The sequence below is a fragment of the Macrotis lagotis genome, chromosome 6 (genome assembly GCF_037893015.1).
Source record: "Macrotis lagotis isolate mMagLag1 chromosome 6, bilby.v1.9.chrom.fasta, whole genome shotgun sequence".
NCBI lineage: Eukaryota > Metazoa > Chordata > Mammalia > Peramelemorphia > Peramelidae > Macrotis > Macrotis lagotis.
The window spans coordinates 128,120,962-128,139,482 of NC_133663.1; the positions used below are offsets into that span (position 1 = coordinate 128,120,962).

Consider the following 18,521-nt stretch of genomic DNA (forward strand, 5'->3'; position numbering starts at 1 on the left):
AATTAAAATATTTTACTGAAAAGAAAACAGCAAATCTATTCAAGGTGAGTGTGTAAATAACATCCTAAAATTAAGAATTTATCTTCTCTGGCCTTGTTTCTAAGTAACTAACCTTCCAATTTCTGATTTTCTTTTTCCATTCGAAGCAACAAAATTTGTTGGTGGATAGCTTTTTTCCAAAGACTCCGCAGTTCTTCAGATTTTCTTTTCCCTTCAACCTTCTCTGGTTCATCCTCACCAGGCAAGAACAAGACAAGAGGATCTTCTTCCATGGTTGGAGCAAGAGGAGATAAAGGAAGCAGCTCGTTTCTGTCAAGTCCATCTACAAAGAAATAAAATAATGACATGTCCTTCTTATTAGCAAAGTACATTACAGATTTTTTTTTCTGCATTTGGGAATCTCTCATGCACCACAAGTGGGTGTTTTCAGAAAAGCCGACATTCTCTGGTAACATTTCAGACTGCTATTTGAATCAATGACTTAGGTAAACTGACTGAATTCCCCTACTAAACTTCCCTTCTTATAATGAAACAAAAGCGCACATAATTGTACCACTTCCTCTTTATGAACAATGTCTCCTTTCACAATACCTTCAAGATACATGCTTCCACCTAAATTAGCTTTCTCCTGATAGTATAATTCTTCTATGATAAATCTGTTTGTGACAATACAAGAAATAACACTGAAGTGGGTTAGAAACAAATCATCCCTTAAGGCTTAAATTATTATTTTAAAATATTATTTAATATTTCTTTTTCAAACCACCCCCACAACTAACTTCTAATGTCAATTTAGTCCATCAAGAGGCATAAATTATGCCCCTAACCATTTGCTAGGTCCTTTATTAAATATTAAATATACAAAGTCAAAAATTTGATCCCTGCCTTTAAGGAGTTCACATTATTCTGAAGGAGAAAATATGAATATGTATACATTATACATATACATGTGTTAGGTAACTTCAGAAGGCTGTCACTAGGAGTAGAGAAAACCTTGCAGCAGAAGATGGGGTTTGGATTGAGACTTGAAGGAAGCCAGAGAAACCAAGAGGCAAAGAAAAGTAAAGAGAAAAAATTCCAGACATGGGAGAGAGATAGTGAAAAAACACAGAGCTGAGAGATGGAGCATTGTGTGCAAGGAATAGCAAGTAGGCCAGTATTGCTGAATCTAAGAATATCTAAAGGATAACAAAGTGTAAGGACACTGGAAAGATAAGAAGGGGGTCTAGATTGCAAAAGATTTTAAAAATCAAACAGAGGATTTTATATTTGTTCCTAAAAGTAACAGAAGCCCTTGGAATTCACTGTGGCTGGGGATAAGGGGTATGAGTGACATTGTCAGAGATGTACTTAAAGAATTCCTTAATATATAATAAAAAACATAGTACACTTGAAAAATGAATATACAAAACACAACCATCTCACTATTATACCCTTAGGATCTCTGGACCTTTCTATCCGCCTGGCAGCTAAACATTATTTTATTTATGAACTTCCCCTCAATTAGAGGGTGAGTTCTTGTAGAACAGGAACTGTCTCATTTTTCCTATTTGTAGTAAGTACTCAAGAAGTATTTTTCAATCATTAATTCATAATTTGATTTAAAGCATGAGTTACATGCTTTTTAATTTAATTAATTTAATGTCTCATCTTCATTTCAGATGATTGAGTGCTTGAAGTCTATTTCTCAAGCACCTAACAAGACTCAATGCACCCTCTGATTCATAGTAAATATCTGTTGAATGATATTAATTATATAATGGGATATCATAGATAAGCTATTAATTTTCTTCAGGTTATAAAAACAGTAGTGAAGGTAAATTTCCTAATAACCATAAAGAATCTATCAGTCAAAAACAATACTCCACATAGCTGCCAAAGTGATATTCTTAAGGCTACAGGTTTTTTTAATTTTTTATTTAAGGCTATGGGATTAAGTGACTTGCCCAAGGTCACACAGCTAGGCAATTAATAAATGTCTGAGGCTGGATTTGAACTCAGGTACTCCTGACTCCAGGGCTGGTGCTCTATCCACTGCACCACCTAGCTGCCCCCGCAAAGTGATATTCTTAAAGCATAAGTCTGACTATATTTTACTCTCCTGCTCGAGGACCTCCTGGGGCTCCCTATCCCACCTTTAAGAATAAATACAAATTCCTCTGTTTGTCCTTTAAAGCCCTTTACCATTAGGCTCCAGATTACTTTTCCTGATTTATTCCACATTATTACCCTTCACACATACACTGTTCAGCATAACTACACTACTTTTTTTTCCTGTCCTTCACAGTCACTCAATAAGTATTTATTAAACATATATTAAGATAAAAGATACAAATAAAAAGAATAAAAGAACACATGGAAGGAATTTACTTTCTAATGAGGGAGCCTACATATCATCCATATTCAGCCTAGCCTCCATACAAGGAACATGGTCCCTTCCTGACTGCTGCCTTTAGAAATCTTCTCCTATAAGAAGCTTTCTTCTGATCAGCCATGCTGCTGTTAACTCTCCCTACAAAATTACTTGTATTTATTGTTTATATATTTGGAATCTACTCATGTGTCTATGTCATTTGCCCCAACAAAATGTTAACTCCTTGGAGTCCAAAATTGTTTCATTTTTTTCCTTTTGTATCCCACACAATGTTAAATCATTTGAGATATTACTGCTTCCACAGAGAAAAGTGCAAAGACTCAATAAAACAAAACAGCCAAGTACAGCTACAAAATTAAACAGAAGGTATTATTAATAGCATCAAGCCTCTAGTCTCATCTTTCTAATCTTAAAAATTCTTATAATAATTTAGGTATGTCATAGTATTTCTTTAAGTTTTTGCAAGGCAATGGGGTTAAGTGACTTGCCCAAGGTCACACAGCTAGGTAATTATTAAGTGTATGAGGCCACATTTGAACTCAGGTCTTCCTGACTCCAGGGTCGGTGCTCTATATAGTATGCCCTTCTATCATAGTATTTCATGGTCTAGTGGCAACACTAAAGGATTTTAAAAACTGATCCCTTCCAGAAAACAATAAGGCAAAGTAACCCTAATTTATTCTGCATAATACTCTTGCCCTATCCATAACATATAAAGCAAGAACAAAAATAAACTTTTTTCTATATCAAAATTTTCATTTTCTTCTGTGAAAAAACTGTTTAGAAGATTCTCATTAATATCATACAAACCTTGGTGCTGCATTGCTGAGGCAGATTTATTCATAGGTGAGGCAACTCGAAGGAAAATACGCTGCCTCCAAGAGACACGTCGAGGAGTGGCAGGGAGTCCTCCAACATTTAAGGAGTCACTGCTGCAGGTGGATGAAGTCCTTTTCCTTCCCTCACCATCACTGTGGGAAACAAACGTTCAGACTAGAGAAAGGTGCGTGAAACTGACCATGAAGGACTCTAAATAAAACAGCAACCCAAGTCATTCACATCTGAATGCCAGGCAAACAAAAACCCAATAGGCAAGGCACAGGCAATGTGGGCTGTCTTCCCTCTGCCCAAGGATCATGCACAAATTGGTCAAATAATAAAGAGAATTAACCAGACCTGTTAATAAGTACAATAATAAAAAGGCTCACCTCTGTTTCTACTCATTCCACAAAACACATAAACTTCTAGTCAATACTCTAAGATGAGAAAGATACATTTATAAATGACTATCAACTACTTGCCTTTTGGATCCCTAGAACATGAATTCTTGTAATTTTAAAAAGTAATTTACTAATGACAAAAATGGATAGTTGGATTCCTCTAGTGTCAATTAAGTTCAGAGAAGAGCAAGGAGTTCACAAGAGAGTTTCTTCCTTTATTTCTTCCTATATTACTTACTATATTTGTGTATATTTGATTATATGATAAACATTTTCTTGTCAATATTTATTAATGTCTCTAAAATGTTTTCAGTAAAAGAAGTTGGATCATACCACAAAATATTGAAAAATATTGGTCAACTTATACATTCCATTGCACAAGAAAGATTGCCCTTCTCTCTCTCTCTCTCTCTCTAGCCAACAGAATATTTGATTGATAAAATTATACATGAGGCCCAACAATAAAAGCAACATAGCATAATAGTGACCATTATTAGGAAAAGAAAAATTGCTAATGGTTCTTTTTGTTTTTAAAAGTCTTGCTCAATATGTCTAGTAAGATGATGAGGAAAAAAACCTAATATGAGATAGAGAAATTGAGGAATAGTTATTCTTGACATAATTTCTTCAGGATCAAAGCAATACAATTAATTAAGCTAGCCATGGAATTTAAGGCACCCAGCTTCACTGTTTAAGCCTTGATGTCATATTCACCAAAATCATAAGTCAAAAATCCATCAAAAAGCAACACTGACACTCAGAATTAGAACATTTTATATACTAAGCAACACTGAAAGACTTCTTGAGATTCCATAGTTCAAAATAAAAGCTCAACAACAGTACAGTAAATACCCACCAGATACACATAGCACAGGTGGCTAGCTCTTAATGTTATTTGACTCTGTTTTGGGGCTAGTTGCATCAGTTTTAAGAAACATTATAGCCCTTAGGTTTTACACAAACAAGAAGTGAAATAGTACTTCAAAGATCAGACTAACAGGAACATCTGGATAAGAGCAATTATCATGGATAAAATAAGACTATAAGAACATCATCTTTCTAAAATTTGAAAATGTAAATTTCTACCTCCACATCATTTCTTGTACACCTTCCCTCCACTCAGTCATCAACTGGACAGAGGTTCAAGTCACCTAATTGCCTGGACTACTATTATAAGAGAATGTCTCCATAACCTTTCTACTTTCCCACTCTAATCCTCAGTATCTACATCATTTCCTGCTGCCTAAAAAACAGGCTCATGTCTTCCCAATCTTTAAAATCCCTTTCCTAGGCCTTACCAATCCTGAATACTAATTGTTTTCCTGCCTCAAATCTTTCCTATGAATCCATTCATGATCATGTTATTCCCTTGTTCAAACTTCGTGGTCCCTTATTATCTCTAAATGCAAAAAGAAACTTTTGCTAGCATATAAGACCTTTCAAAATTTAGTCCCAGGCTTCCTTTCAGTTCTTATTAATCATTACTCTCCTTCACACAAGGCATGATCCAGTCAAACTGGCCTTAATCAATCAACAACTATTTATCCAGCATTCACAAAGTGCCTAGCGCTATGCTGAGGATGCAAAAAGAAAAAAAAAAATCAGGCCCTGTCCTCAAGAAGCTTACGTTATAAGCACTATGTAAATTGGTACAAACGACATTAGCAGCTAGGGGGACAGAAAAAAGATCTACAAATTGTGGAATTTTTAACTGAGTCATGAAGGAAGCCATGGAGTCTAAAGGCACAAAGAGGAGGGAAAAACAGAAGAAACTCAGTGAAAAAGAATGAAAAAAGGAGGTGAAGAGTTCTGTGTGAGGGAACAGCAAAAGTAGGCTAGTGTGACTGAACCAAACAGTGGGAGTGGAGAAAGGAGAAATATGCTCAGAACCTGGAAAGACAGGGCTGACTATTAGGAGCTCTAAATGCAAAACAGAGAAGCTTATATTGGAGCTCAGAAATAATGGTGATAAATAAATACAAAATTAGATCTGTATCTAAGGAAAATCACTGGCAACATGAGGAGGAAGGAATGGAGAGGGGAAAGACTGATTGGGGGGCTACAACAGTAGTTTAAACAAGGTGTGCTGAAGACTTGAACTAGGGTGATAGTAATATGAATGGAGAGAAACAGTCTTATGAGAGCTATCTTGTCAAAACAGAAATAATCTGACAACAGAATGGTTATCTGGAATGGGTGTGAGGAATAGACAATGTAAATTATGAAACTAAGTGATGGAAGTGGGACTGAGGTTGGGAGTTGGTGATGTTCCTGAAAATTCAGAAACATTTAGAAGGATGGCTGGGGCAGGGCGGGGGTGGGGGGGTGGAGGAAAATCATTTCTCTTTTGGTGGCATCACCCTGGTTCAAATCCTCATTGCCATCTCCCTCTCACTCATCCCCTAAATCCATTCCACTGTCAGATGAGGTGTCTACCCTGATAAAGATCTCTTATGCAAATTCATTTCTCTCTATTCACACCATCACCATTGTAATTTAGGTTCTCATTATCTCTCATCTGGATTATTACAATAGTTTTCTAAATGGTGTCTTGGTCTTTTTTCACTACAATCCATCCTCCCAACAGCCGCCAAAACAATTTACATGAACTAGAGGCCTGATCATGTCACCTCCCTACTCAATGAACTGGTGGCTTCTTCTTTCCTCCAGGATCTAATATAAGTTTGGGTATTTAAAGTTCTTCATAACCAAGCTCCTTCATACATTTCTTCTTCAACTCTATTCCTTTCCACCTGCTCAATAATACAGCTGCGACACTAGTCTATTACTGTTCCCCACAGAGAGCCCCATCTCCCTTTTCCACACCTTGGCACTGGCTGCTCTCCTACCCAACTTTATTTTTGCTTTATTTCCTTCAAGACTTAGCTCAGATCCCATGTCCCAGGTCTCCTCAGTCACCAGTATCTTCTATTTTTGAAACAAATTTCCATCTCTGTTGAATACAACTTAAAGGTATCTAATTGTTTTTTGCTTTTCCCTCCACCAACCACACACACATACACACATTGTTTTTTTTTTGTTTTCTTTATTTGTATTCCTAATATCTAGAATAGTTCATTTACTGTTCTAGATATACTGCATATTTCTCTCCTTGGATACTCTCAGTTCCAACCTAACCTAACAATCTGATATTTCTTTCATCTCCTGCCTCCATGCTCTGGTCAAAATGTAATCTTTGGGGCAGGAGCTATTTCAGTTTCAATTTTCTCTAACACTGAGGGTTGCCCTTGTAACACAGTACTGCTGACCAGTGATGGGAGCCCCGCACACTCATCTCTTAGAATCCTAACCTTATTGAAAGGTTAGTTCAAGAGCTACCTATTAAGGGAAGCACCTGTTAATTCTCCATGATGTGAATCATCTCCCTCTTAAAATTGTCCTGTGTTTTACTCATATGTTTACTTGCATCTCCCAAGAGAACAACAAGTTCTCTGGGGAGGACTCCTGATCTTTTCATGTATTGCTGATATGATCATTTGTAAAAATCTCTGATGACCAGTGCCTCCCGTCATACAGAAGTTGCTTATGTTTGTTGAAGAGATCTGCTGAAATACACTAAATAAACACTGTCATTCCCTCTATCAAAGTTCCATGTTGGATTATGCTATATAGATGAAGGAGAGCCATCAAAAGGATGATGCCAGTAGACCTTAACTTCCAACAAACTGTAAGAAGTTGAAAAGTTTTAGGTTGGTAATGACTAAGATTAAATCTGTTGTAAGAGGACTACCAGTCTAATTGCTCACTGGAGAATGTAGGATTGTTGTTTTTTACAATTTTGTTTTGTTTTATTTTGTGACAGGAATTCACAAAACACCTGCTGATTCCAGGACTGGTGCTTTATCCACTGTACCACTTTAATTCAAATAAAAAATAAGATCTTGGTATTTTAATAATATTTCAAAGCTTTTTTCAAGTCACCACTAATGATTTATTTAGTGTTTGAAACACTAATGAGACAACAGGGTAAACTAGAACGTTTCAATGTCTTTTAATCACACTTTTAAAAACAAAACCCTCAGAAAAAAAAAAAAAAAACAGATGAAGCACATTTTTTATACCCAACGTATCACTATGGCTCATTTCTGAACTATAGTAACTTAAAGGAAATCGCTGAACTAAATGTTTTTTTTTTTTACTGTTAATACATCTTTTATACTGATGAACACATGAAACAAGTTTTGATATTTATCAGTTACCTAGTTAAAACTACACTCAGAAGCTATACATAAATGGTTTAAAACACACTTTATGCCTAAGGGTTAAATGACTTTATGCATTAAAAAGATTTTATCTCAAAAATATTTTATTTTCAATGGAAATTTTTAAAAACTGCTGTAACAGATTAAAACAGATAACATATATTCTAAATATGTGAACTTGGGGACAGCCAGATGACATGGTGGACAGAGCCCTGGCCCTGGAGTCAGGAGGACCTGAGTTCAAATCCAGCCTCAAACACAATAATTAGCTAGCTGTGTGACTTTGGGCAAGTCATTTAACCCCATTGCCTTGCGAAACAACTTTTAAAAAAAATGTGTAACTTACTATACCAATTTACTTTCATTTTGATACTTTATATTCAGTCAGTCCTTCAGTTATCTGGCATCCTTGCTTCTAAAACCAGGAACACAAGACAGTAAGATTCCAGGCATCGACACCATTTGAATTACTCTTGATCCAACAGTGTTTATACTCAAATTCCTTTATTCTAACTCATCCAAGAATAGCTTATTATATTATTATTATATTATTATATTCATGCCAAGATATGGAGAAGTAAGGCTGGGGGTAATGTTGGAATGTAAGTGGGACATTTTCCAAACTCTGATATTGGTTTTCATTTTTCCTTTAATTCAATCAACCAACTTAGGAATTATGTAAACAAAATATATTGTATAAACAAGAAAATGACATATCATTCTAGTACAGCTTAGCACCCCATTTTAAAAAGGAATGAAATTTACCAGATTTACAAAGAGATATATTTTTCTCTATAGCCTTTCTATAGGTCTAGTAAGAAAAATCTTTGAGTTATTTTATTTTCTGCCATTCCTCTTTTAATGCTTCTATCTTTATGCAAATAACCTTGTTTCCTTTTCTTCTGGAACAATAGCATTTTTTTAGGGTTTTTTTTGTTTTTTGAATTTTTTCGTGAGGCAAATGGGGTTAAGTGGCTTGCCCAAGGCCACACAGCTAGGTAATTATTAAGTGTCTGAGGCTGGATTTGAACTCAGGTACTTCTTACTCCAGGGCTGGTGCTCTAGCAATAGCATTTTCAAAGTAAGTAATCGATTTTTATAAGAGGACTAACATATTAAAATATCAAAAGTTCCATATAAAGTGCTGAATAGCCAAAACAACTAATATTCATTGTACGTACGTACACACACACACACACACACACACTTCCTCTTCTATCAACTTTCTCCCTCTATTCTATTTTAGTTTCCAAAAATATGTAACATTTCCACCAGTGAAAATGTCTATGGAAAATATTCTATTGCTAGCCATTTATCTACCAGAAAGGGGGAACAAAACAATCACCAGGATAAATAAAGTATGAGGAACTCTTCTCAAAATGAATTATGAAAATATAAGTTATTTACAAACTACAAATGCAATCCTTTTTCAGTTATCTAGAAAGATTAAGAAAAGTCCCAATTTCTTCTCCCATCATACAAAGTAGGGGAAATCCGCTCTACTCCCTATCAATCAGAAGTCAATTGTGCTATGAATGGGATATAAGCTAATTAAGTTCCAAGACAACCTTAAGGATACAATTGAGAAAAAAAAGCATAACATTTTCCTACTTAAGCTAGCAAATTTGTATGATCTGCCCCAAATAAATTTAATAATGCATTTATCAGATTTAAAATGTTTTAGTAACCACCTGCTGAGAATCAATGGTCACAGAGTCTCCAATTCTGTTAATCACTAGCATTACTACAAATCCTGCCAACTCTTACCAAATCTGAGGACCAGTGATAGAGTAGACAATCTGCAGAGTACCACAAATCAACACAGACAAGGTAGAAGCTCTAATACTCACAAAATTGACCTGAAATGTTTTTGTGCTTTTTCCTGAAAATAGCTTAATATTATATTTTTCTAAAAAAGGATTTTAAAGAATGTATCCTACCAAAATAGAACATTTACTGTTACAATTTTGGCATATAAGAAATATTAAATGAAAGCTATGCATTTTAGTGAAAACTAAAATTTAATTTAAAGAGTATAAAAAGGACAAGATTAAATTTGTAAAATGTGATGTCACTAAGTTTGATGAACAAAAAAGAAACTGTTTACAAAAGGAGGAAAGAAATTATTTCCGTTTCAAAATATTTCAACATGCTAAAAAGAACATTCTCTAAAGCATGTTGAATTCATTAAATTATACACCATCTACAGTCTTTTAATCTTTATGCAGTTTTGCTATTCTATAGAAAACCTTTACTGATTAAATAGACAGATTTGACCTGCTATATGGACAAACTGATACAAAGCACAGAGGTTATATTGAGTCATTGAAACAATGAAAAACATGAATAATACAAATAACTGAAGTAGCAAACTTCCTTTTCTAAATCCCAGACTAAATACAGATTTCTCAATTTGAGTAAGTAAAACAAATAATGGCACAGCAAAGCTACTTATGAAAAAACTTTCTACAACCAAAGGTCAAGAAGAAGAATAAGTTGCAAAACTAATTTTACTATGTTTTCAAAAATTTTGTTATATTTACATGAAAACTAGTAAATAATCCTAAAGTAGGAAGCTACAGTTAATCCATCACTGATTATGGGCATTAATTCATAAAGTATATGTAAGAGTCAAGGGTAAATGAAGTTAGTTTATTTTGAGCTATTGAAGATACAGTCAAATACTTAGATGAGAAGTTAAATAGATGTGGTAAATAAGAAGCTGAGGTCCAAAACCCTGGTCTTTTTCAACTTATACAGACCTAAAAGTCTTTAGTGAATCTAGTCTGATCCACTGAGGAGTACTGAAATGGTCAGAAATACTTTATTAATTTCATCTCAAAACCATTGTAAAACACATGAAAAACAAATATGTTAATTAGAAATGTTTCTTCTCAGGTAACTACAGTATTCATCAATTCCAGTTGTAAATTAAGCTCCACAAAAGAAGGGTTTTACTATTAATATTACCAGGCTTGAGATGGAGGCCAAAGTAGTTTTCAGGAAATGTCAATATGGACAAGAGTAGAAACAGAGTTGTCATTAGCCTTACTAAGAAAAAGACTCATAAACTTCTTGAGAACAAAGAATACATCCCCTTAAATAATATAACTCCCAAAGTACCCAAATCAATATCATGCACCCAACAGATATCAAAAAAATATTTTAAAAATAATAAAATGGGAATATTAAATTGAAAAAAACAGGTAGGTAGGGAAAAGGGGAATTAATGACAATAGAACTAAATAAAATTAATGAGCCTTCTTCCCTCATGACACATTAGCATACTTTAACTTCCAAGAACCTTGATTCTGAAGCAGAGTCCTTCATTCTAGATCAACAGGGAAACAAGGAAGGTAATTAGAACAATAATAAATGTGTATGTCTAAAACCATGGTAAGTCACTGGAAAAGGTTTGTTTCAATACCTTATGATTTACGAACATAATTCAAACAATAATGGCATCTAATCAAAACAAACACTATTTTTGCTGGTGATTATGGGACAATTGTATCTCAGGACATCTTGTGTAGGATATATCTCATTTTCCCAGCAGTGCATTAAAGATGACTATGAAGAAGAATAACTATAATTCATTTTGAACTTATGAACTTTGGTAGTAATTGGTAGTAATAACTTTTTAAAAAATTATTCTAGAAGCTTTTGGATTAAAACATATTTAAGAATCATTGCAACAAGCTGACATAATATTTAACTGATAAACCGGTCATTATATTACCATGTTACACTCTGGAAATGATATTTTTAAAAAAGAATTTATTCTCCTTTATTTTTTAACTTCCAAGATATTTATGATATAGATAACACCAAATCAGACCATTAAAAGAACTTAAATACTCAAGGTTCAGAAGAATAGCTCTGGAGAAGCAACAAATCTTTTAAAATTTATCTTCTTTGTGAGATTACTGTCCATTGTTATCCTATGACTTTCAATTTGAGTATTTGGCTTGGTTATAGATACTCATATAGATACTCATAAACCTAAGAGAAATTTCATCCAACTAAAATCAAAATCATTTATTAAAATTTCACTTTTTCCTTACTCTCACATATCATAGGAAAGATAATGATACAGATTAGGAGGAAGGAAACTGTTGTTTGAGATAAAAATTTGAGAAATCACACTATCCCAGATTTCTGTTGTTCAAATTAAATGGAGGAGGTCCCCAAAAATCTTAAAGCAGCTTTACCTTATTAAAGCTTAAAATATCACCGAGAATTTTAAGTCACTCAGTATATATGATCCATGGTTTAGAAAGTCTTCATACTATTTGATCAGAAAGCTGCATAACCCTTTGATTTGGTGTGCCAAGTCACTCCAAAACTGTAAGAAAGTAATTTCATGAAAATGATTCCAAAACTATAGAGTACTCTAATGTAAACATGACCTTTGAAGTCTATAGGCAGAACTATAATTTCCTATGAAAATTAGTGTGCACCTGCAGAGTCAATATTCTCTCATTAAAACCAGTCTAAAGAGAATATGAAAATGTGAATATTAGGATGTAATTCTAAAGAAAAATGAATATGTCCACATTAAAGTGGCATATAGTAATAATTTTTAAAACTAAAATACTTGTTTTATTCTCTCCATTCTCCTTATCTAAATTTAACCTGTAATATTATTAATAGGCTTTCTTTTTTGGAGGAATAACATTTTTATAAAATGGAATTCTTCCTGCAATTTCTCTTACTTCTCCTCCCATCAAAAAAAACAAAAACCAAAATCAAAAACAAAAACTGATTTATCCAATACTTTAGATGTCTCATGGGCATCTTCACAAGTCTTGTAATCAATGGCTGGGAGTAGGGGTAGATATGAGAAGAAAGTTCTGTGCAAAGAAAGCCCATGTTTAATACCTAAGAACACAAAATAGATAATTCTAAATTCATTGAATACTTCACTAGGCTTGGTTTAGTTAAATATAGTTTTACCAGATTAAGTTAAAATAATCTCCAATTAAATTATTTTTGAGAAAATTTGTAATGACATTCCCTAATTTCCCTCATTAGAAATCAAATTATTTTCTTAGTTTAGAGCAAGTCCAGATTCATACATTAAAAATATTATCTCTACAATCAGAGTGGAGGAAAAAAAAAACTTGGAGGATATGGTGTAGAGATCCTTGGAGTCTCATAAAATGCTTTATTTTTTGGCAACACATGGTTGAAACATGAAGTCCACATTAAAAAAAATGCCACATGGGTTCACTTTAAATGTCATATAAGGCAATTACTCACTCTTCTTATGAGCCAAGTAGATATAACAAACAATAATGACTATATTATATTATACATATATAAATACAACAAATATACATGTAACATAGTTGTCAAGCTCAAAACTATCATTCCTATGTAAGAACAGACACTAAGTAGAGCATCTCATGACCAAGTCAACAGAGTCACTACTTCCCATTCTTCATATACTAGATGAACAGACCATGGTATTGCATTTTTCAAAGTTGTAAACTCCTACTCTAAAAAATCTTTTCTCACTATGAAACAGGATCTCTCAGAGACCACTGTAATATATCATATAATAATAACCAAAAAAAGTTTTAGTCATGATCACCAATGCACATTTCTAAAATGTCCTAGACCCTCTTCTACTCCCTCTCCAATTTCACTAGGTTAATCCCAACATGCTCCCAGTTTTAATTACCCCTATGCTGATCATTCCCAAATTGACTTATACTGTCCTAATCTTTCTACTGACCTCCAATCTTCCTACTGGATCTCTTGAATGAGATATCCCATTGAAATGTTAAATTCAACATATCAAAAACTGAATTTACTCTCTTTCTCACCTCTCAATAGTCCTCTTATAATAATTTTTTATTACTATCCAGAGAACAACCGTTCTCCCATTCCCAAAGGCTCAAAACCTTCTCACTCATCTCTCATATCAAATCTATTGTCAATGCCTCTTGATTCTATCTGTTTGCCTTGTAACAACTACTCTCTTCTTTCCCTCACACTGCCACCACGATGTTGCAGGCCCTCATCACCTCACACCTGGATGGTTGCAACCCCCCTGCTTGGTCAATCTCCCTGTCTCAAGTATCTCTCCATCCCAATCCATTTTTAACTCAGACATTAAAGCGATTTTCCTAAAGCACAGGTCTGACTATGTCACTTTCAATAAAACGCAATAAAACTGTAGTGACTTTCTATCACCTCCAAGATCAAATATTAAGCTGTTTGAGATTCACATCCTACCTTTCCAATCTTCTTATAGCTGACTACAGGATCTCTTGATACAGTTATCCTTGTTATTCCTAAAACAAGACACTCCATCTCCTGATTATTTCAATGACTGTCCCCATGCCTGGAATATTCTCTCATCCCAGTCTCCAGTCTTCCTTCAAACCTCAGCTAAAATCCAGCTTCTTTATGGCATCTTTCATGTCTCCCCCATTACTAGTATCTACCCTCTAAAACTACCATTTGTTTATACCCTATATATCTTGTATGGACACCATAATTTGCATGTTGCCTCTCCTCTTAAACTGTAAGTTCTTTTGAAAGTAGGACTGTCTTTTATCTTTCTTTGTATCCTAATCACTTACCATGGCGCCTGGAATCGAGTAGGAAATTAATAAATGTTTACTGGGTATATATTACATATATTGTTTTAAAATGAAATCTCATTGTTCACTCTTCTCAAGTACTATTAAATTGTGACTGATCATCATAATGAGTAAACAATTTTTAAAATTCCCCTTTTAAGAATGAAAAATCACTATCAAACTCCTATCCCCTAACCCCACTGATCCTCTCAATTCCTATTTAGAATCATGGGTTCTGGAATCCTATATCCATTTAAACACAGAAAATTAGATCCACATCAAAGAAAATTAGTCAGATAGTTAATTACTTAAACCATTCAAAAAAAAAAGCTGATTAACATGCATCAATCACCTTCCTTAAGCAGTCATTTATCAGTAGCTTTCAAACTTTGTTTTAAGGAACTATGGATTTCAAGAGACAGGGATTCATGGAAAGAAATTGTTATTTGATATTTTCAACTTCAGATCTCATTCTATCATCACCTAAGTTTAGGATTCTGAGGTCTGGGGAAAAAAAAATTAAGATAGAATCCATGCTAGGAAAAAGCATGAAAACTACTGATTTTAAATAATGGTGCTTCACTTTGGTTGATTTTCCACTTTTAAAACTCTCATTAGTATATTCAACCAGAAACAAATCAAATATATAAAAATACAAATCAGAAATTAGTACAAGGCAGAATACACTCCAATATTTGTTAATTTTTCTTAGCAAATCAGTATACCAGAAGCACGCTAGAAATTTTTTTCTTTGTCAACAGAGGCTACTGCTCTCACCTTATTTCATTTTCATATTGTGGGGACAGTCTACCTGAACTCTGGTAAAAGCTTTTCAGGAAAGAGGGGGCAGAGAAGGAAGGGGCAGAGAAGGAAGTATGAAGACTCGGAAGACTGGAAGAAGAAGATTTACTCTCCTTGTGAATGCATCGACCTGATGGAAGAACGCTAAGCACAGAAAATACAGCAAATTCGTTTTAATTTATAGTAAAACAGTTAAAATCTTTATTCATTAAGAAAAAAATCTTTCCAACAGACTCTTCATATCAATTAATTATGAAAGAAAAAAATGAAAGTATGGAATTGGATCAGATATGAGAAATCCTTGAAAGAAAAAAAAATGAAAGTATGGAATTGGATCAGATATGAGAAATCCTTGTTTCATAAGTTAATGTTATGTTTCCTAATTTATGCAGTATCCTTTACATCATGTATTTGTCTTTAATGTCTTCTAAAAATTTTAGTATAATATGTTGTTTGTTTTCACATCATGGAAAATAATTGCAGGAAACAAATCCTACAAGGAAAAGCAGGTTATCAATACTTCAAAGGCTTGATTACTTTAAATAAAGTAGTAAGCTTTTCCATAAGGAAAGGAACAACATATTGTGTTTTTGGAAATCAGTATCTAAATTTCAGCTTAACAGAACATCAATTTTCATATTCATTGATTTTGTTTTATTTATCCAAGGTCCTTATAAATGAAGTCTACATAGCATTTGAAAAAATAAATCTGCTAACCTGCACTGCATTGCCACAAATAATATTTTCTTATAATTGCTTAATCTCAAAGTGATCCCTTATTTTCAGTTTTAAAAAGATAAGTTGATAATTATTTTAATTCTGAAGGATTTTATCTGCTTATTTGGGACCTGAAAGAACCCACTCGTAGGAGTGTTCATTTTAAACTCCTGAATTGGGTATAAGAGATTTCATCCTAGAAAAGAAGAGATTGATTGTCTTAGGTAAATACAAATATAATTTTTGTTTTACTTTTCTTAATGATATCTTTTATATTAATATAAAAATGATATCTTTCATATTTCATAAAGAATTTATGAAATTGAGGCAAAGATATCTTTACATGGTAAGAAAAAAGATTTTGCCTCATTTTACTTACAATTCTATAATATTCCTGTAAAACATTTTTGCCATCTTCAGACCTAATAATTTCTAGAAATTTTTAACACTAGTAAAGTTGACAATAATCAATATGAGATTTAATACATTCTATCCATGGTGCCTACCACATAATTTCTAAGTAACTTCTTACATATAGTGAACAGAAAGAATCTATATTCTGGGAAACAAATTTTTATATCAGTTATATAAAAAAGAGTGAGTAGAAAGAATCTATATTCTGGGAAACAAATTTTTATAATCAGTTATATAAAAAAGAAGAAATTGTTAAATATGTCCCTTATTCTACAACCAAAGAACATAATTTTAACTCTTATGATATAATGATAAAAATGATATGATAAAATTGTGAAATACCATGTCCTTGAGAGTGACTTTTTCAGGTTGCTATATTTCCTGTCAACTATGGTATACATTAAATTCATTATTAAGGCTACTTATTTCATTCTAGAGGGAAATCCAAAAGAATTATCTCTTATATGCTATTTTGCATTAAAAAATTATTATTCCAAACATAAAATTAATTTTGTACATGTCTTTATCTAGTCATTTGATTCTGTGTGAACAGGAAGTTTTAGTGATTAGTTATTTAAAAACTTGCTGACTTCATTTCTTTGTTGCCAGCATCTAGAGGCCATGGACTAACTTGTGTACTCAGCAAATTTCAGTCAAAATAAGTTCATGATTTCTTCCAAGTAATATGCATAGTGTACAACTTAAACTAACCAGCATGTAGATAAATCTATAGAGCTCCTTTCTCCTCCCTCTACAGAAAGTAGGACACTAACACTGTAAACTTTTATGTGGAATAGCATTTCCCTCCCAGCATAACTCTCATCAAAATCAGCACTGTCAAGGCCAAAAGGAAGGAAAGTTCAGACTCACCTGCACTGTTCAATGGAACTCTGTCTCAGGAGAGGAGATCTAACACCATGAGATCGTCCATCCTGTAAAGCGATCTTTCTCTTTGTACTTGAGGGGGGATGGCTGAATGTGTGTGCCCGCCTTCGAAACTGAGGGGAGTCTGAGTCCTCTTCAGGGAATGTCTGCCAGGCTGAGTGAAGTGGGGAGGCTGGCGGGGTGCCTGGTGGAGAGTCACCTGGGGAACAGTCCTGAGAAGAAATCAAAGGGGAGTGAGGTCTTGCTTTCTCACAGAGAGCATGGCCGGGCTGACCAGACAGAGCTCAAAAGAGAGGAGAGGCCCTCTTCTTCTTCCTGGGCCATGAGCAAATCACCCTTTTTACTTAAGCCATGCTGCATGCTAATCAGGAGTAGCATGACCAACTTCTTTTGATAAGCTTGCTCTGGGACAAAAGCATCCACAAAGGCAGACCAAATGAGAAAGTGGTGATAAGACAAGGTATTCTTTCCTCTGACACTTTGTGGCAATAAAATGCTGTAGCTACTGTACTTCTGACTGTTGGCAGAAAGATGAAAAGCAATCATGACCATAAGCGGGTGGGGTTTGTGTCTATGTGTCTGCTAATTTCCTTGACATATCAACTGCATGCTTCCTGTACTGTCAAAACAATATAACACAGTCTGATTGTCCAGTGTTAGCAGCAGCGGCATCAGGAAAATAAAATAATAAAATCTGTTATGCATCCTTGTCCCCTGGGCAAGCTATTGTCCAACTACATGTTGCCTGAGGTAAACTGCAAAACATGAAAAACAGGAAATAAATGAAAAGTGAGCTATGCCAGTATGTGTCTCATATTGCAAGGACAAGCCTAATAAATCTTCCAATTCAGACAGGTACATTGTTTATACATTACAGAACAGTCACTTATAGAAGTCATGTTTTTAGACTGCTAAGACCGAGAGGGTTTGGAATAAATTCTTAGGGGAAATTCCACATTATTAAAACGTTAGCTTGAATAGGCTTCAAATTGTTACATACATATATATGTATATTTTAAAAGAAATTAACATGAATATACTTCAATTTTGAGGATTATCAAGAACCAGTAAAAATCAAGAAGGGTATTTTCTATAAAAAACATTTTGAGTATGAAGTTGAAACTGACAGAGTTAAGAGAATAAAAACAAAAATAGTTCAAAAATATAGCAAAATGGTACTATAAAAACAGGTCTTATTATATGAATTTGCATGTAATGAGGAACAAATTGCATCACCAAGAAAAATTCTGCATGGCAAAAAACTTGTAACACAGCTAACCTACAAAAAAGGGGA

The 18,521-nt window shown here is 33.9% G+C and overlaps 1 protein-coding gene across 3 annotated transcripts in view; it reads right to left on the reverse strand.

Annotated features, from left to right (window-relative positions):
* Positions 1-18,521, reverse strand: part of TBC1D4 (TBC1 domain family member 4) — a 196,179-nt gene that overhangs the window by 29,020 nt on the left and 148,638 nt on the right. For 2 of the 3 annotated variants that reach the window (XM_074191811.1, XM_074191813.1), the window contains exons 10-13: positions 17,213-17,439; positions 15,188-15,355; positions 3,185-3,345; positions 113-322 (exon numbers count right to left, since the gene is read on the reverse strand). In XM_074191811.1, coding sequence (XP_074047912.1) covers positions 113-322; positions 3,185-3,345; positions 15,188-15,355; positions 17,213-17,439 — 766 coding nt within the window. The remainder of the gene's footprint in view (positions 1-112; positions 323-3,184; positions 3,346-15,187; positions 15,356-17,212; positions 17,440-18,521) is intronic. The other variant, XM_074191812.1, reaches the window with a different exon arrangement.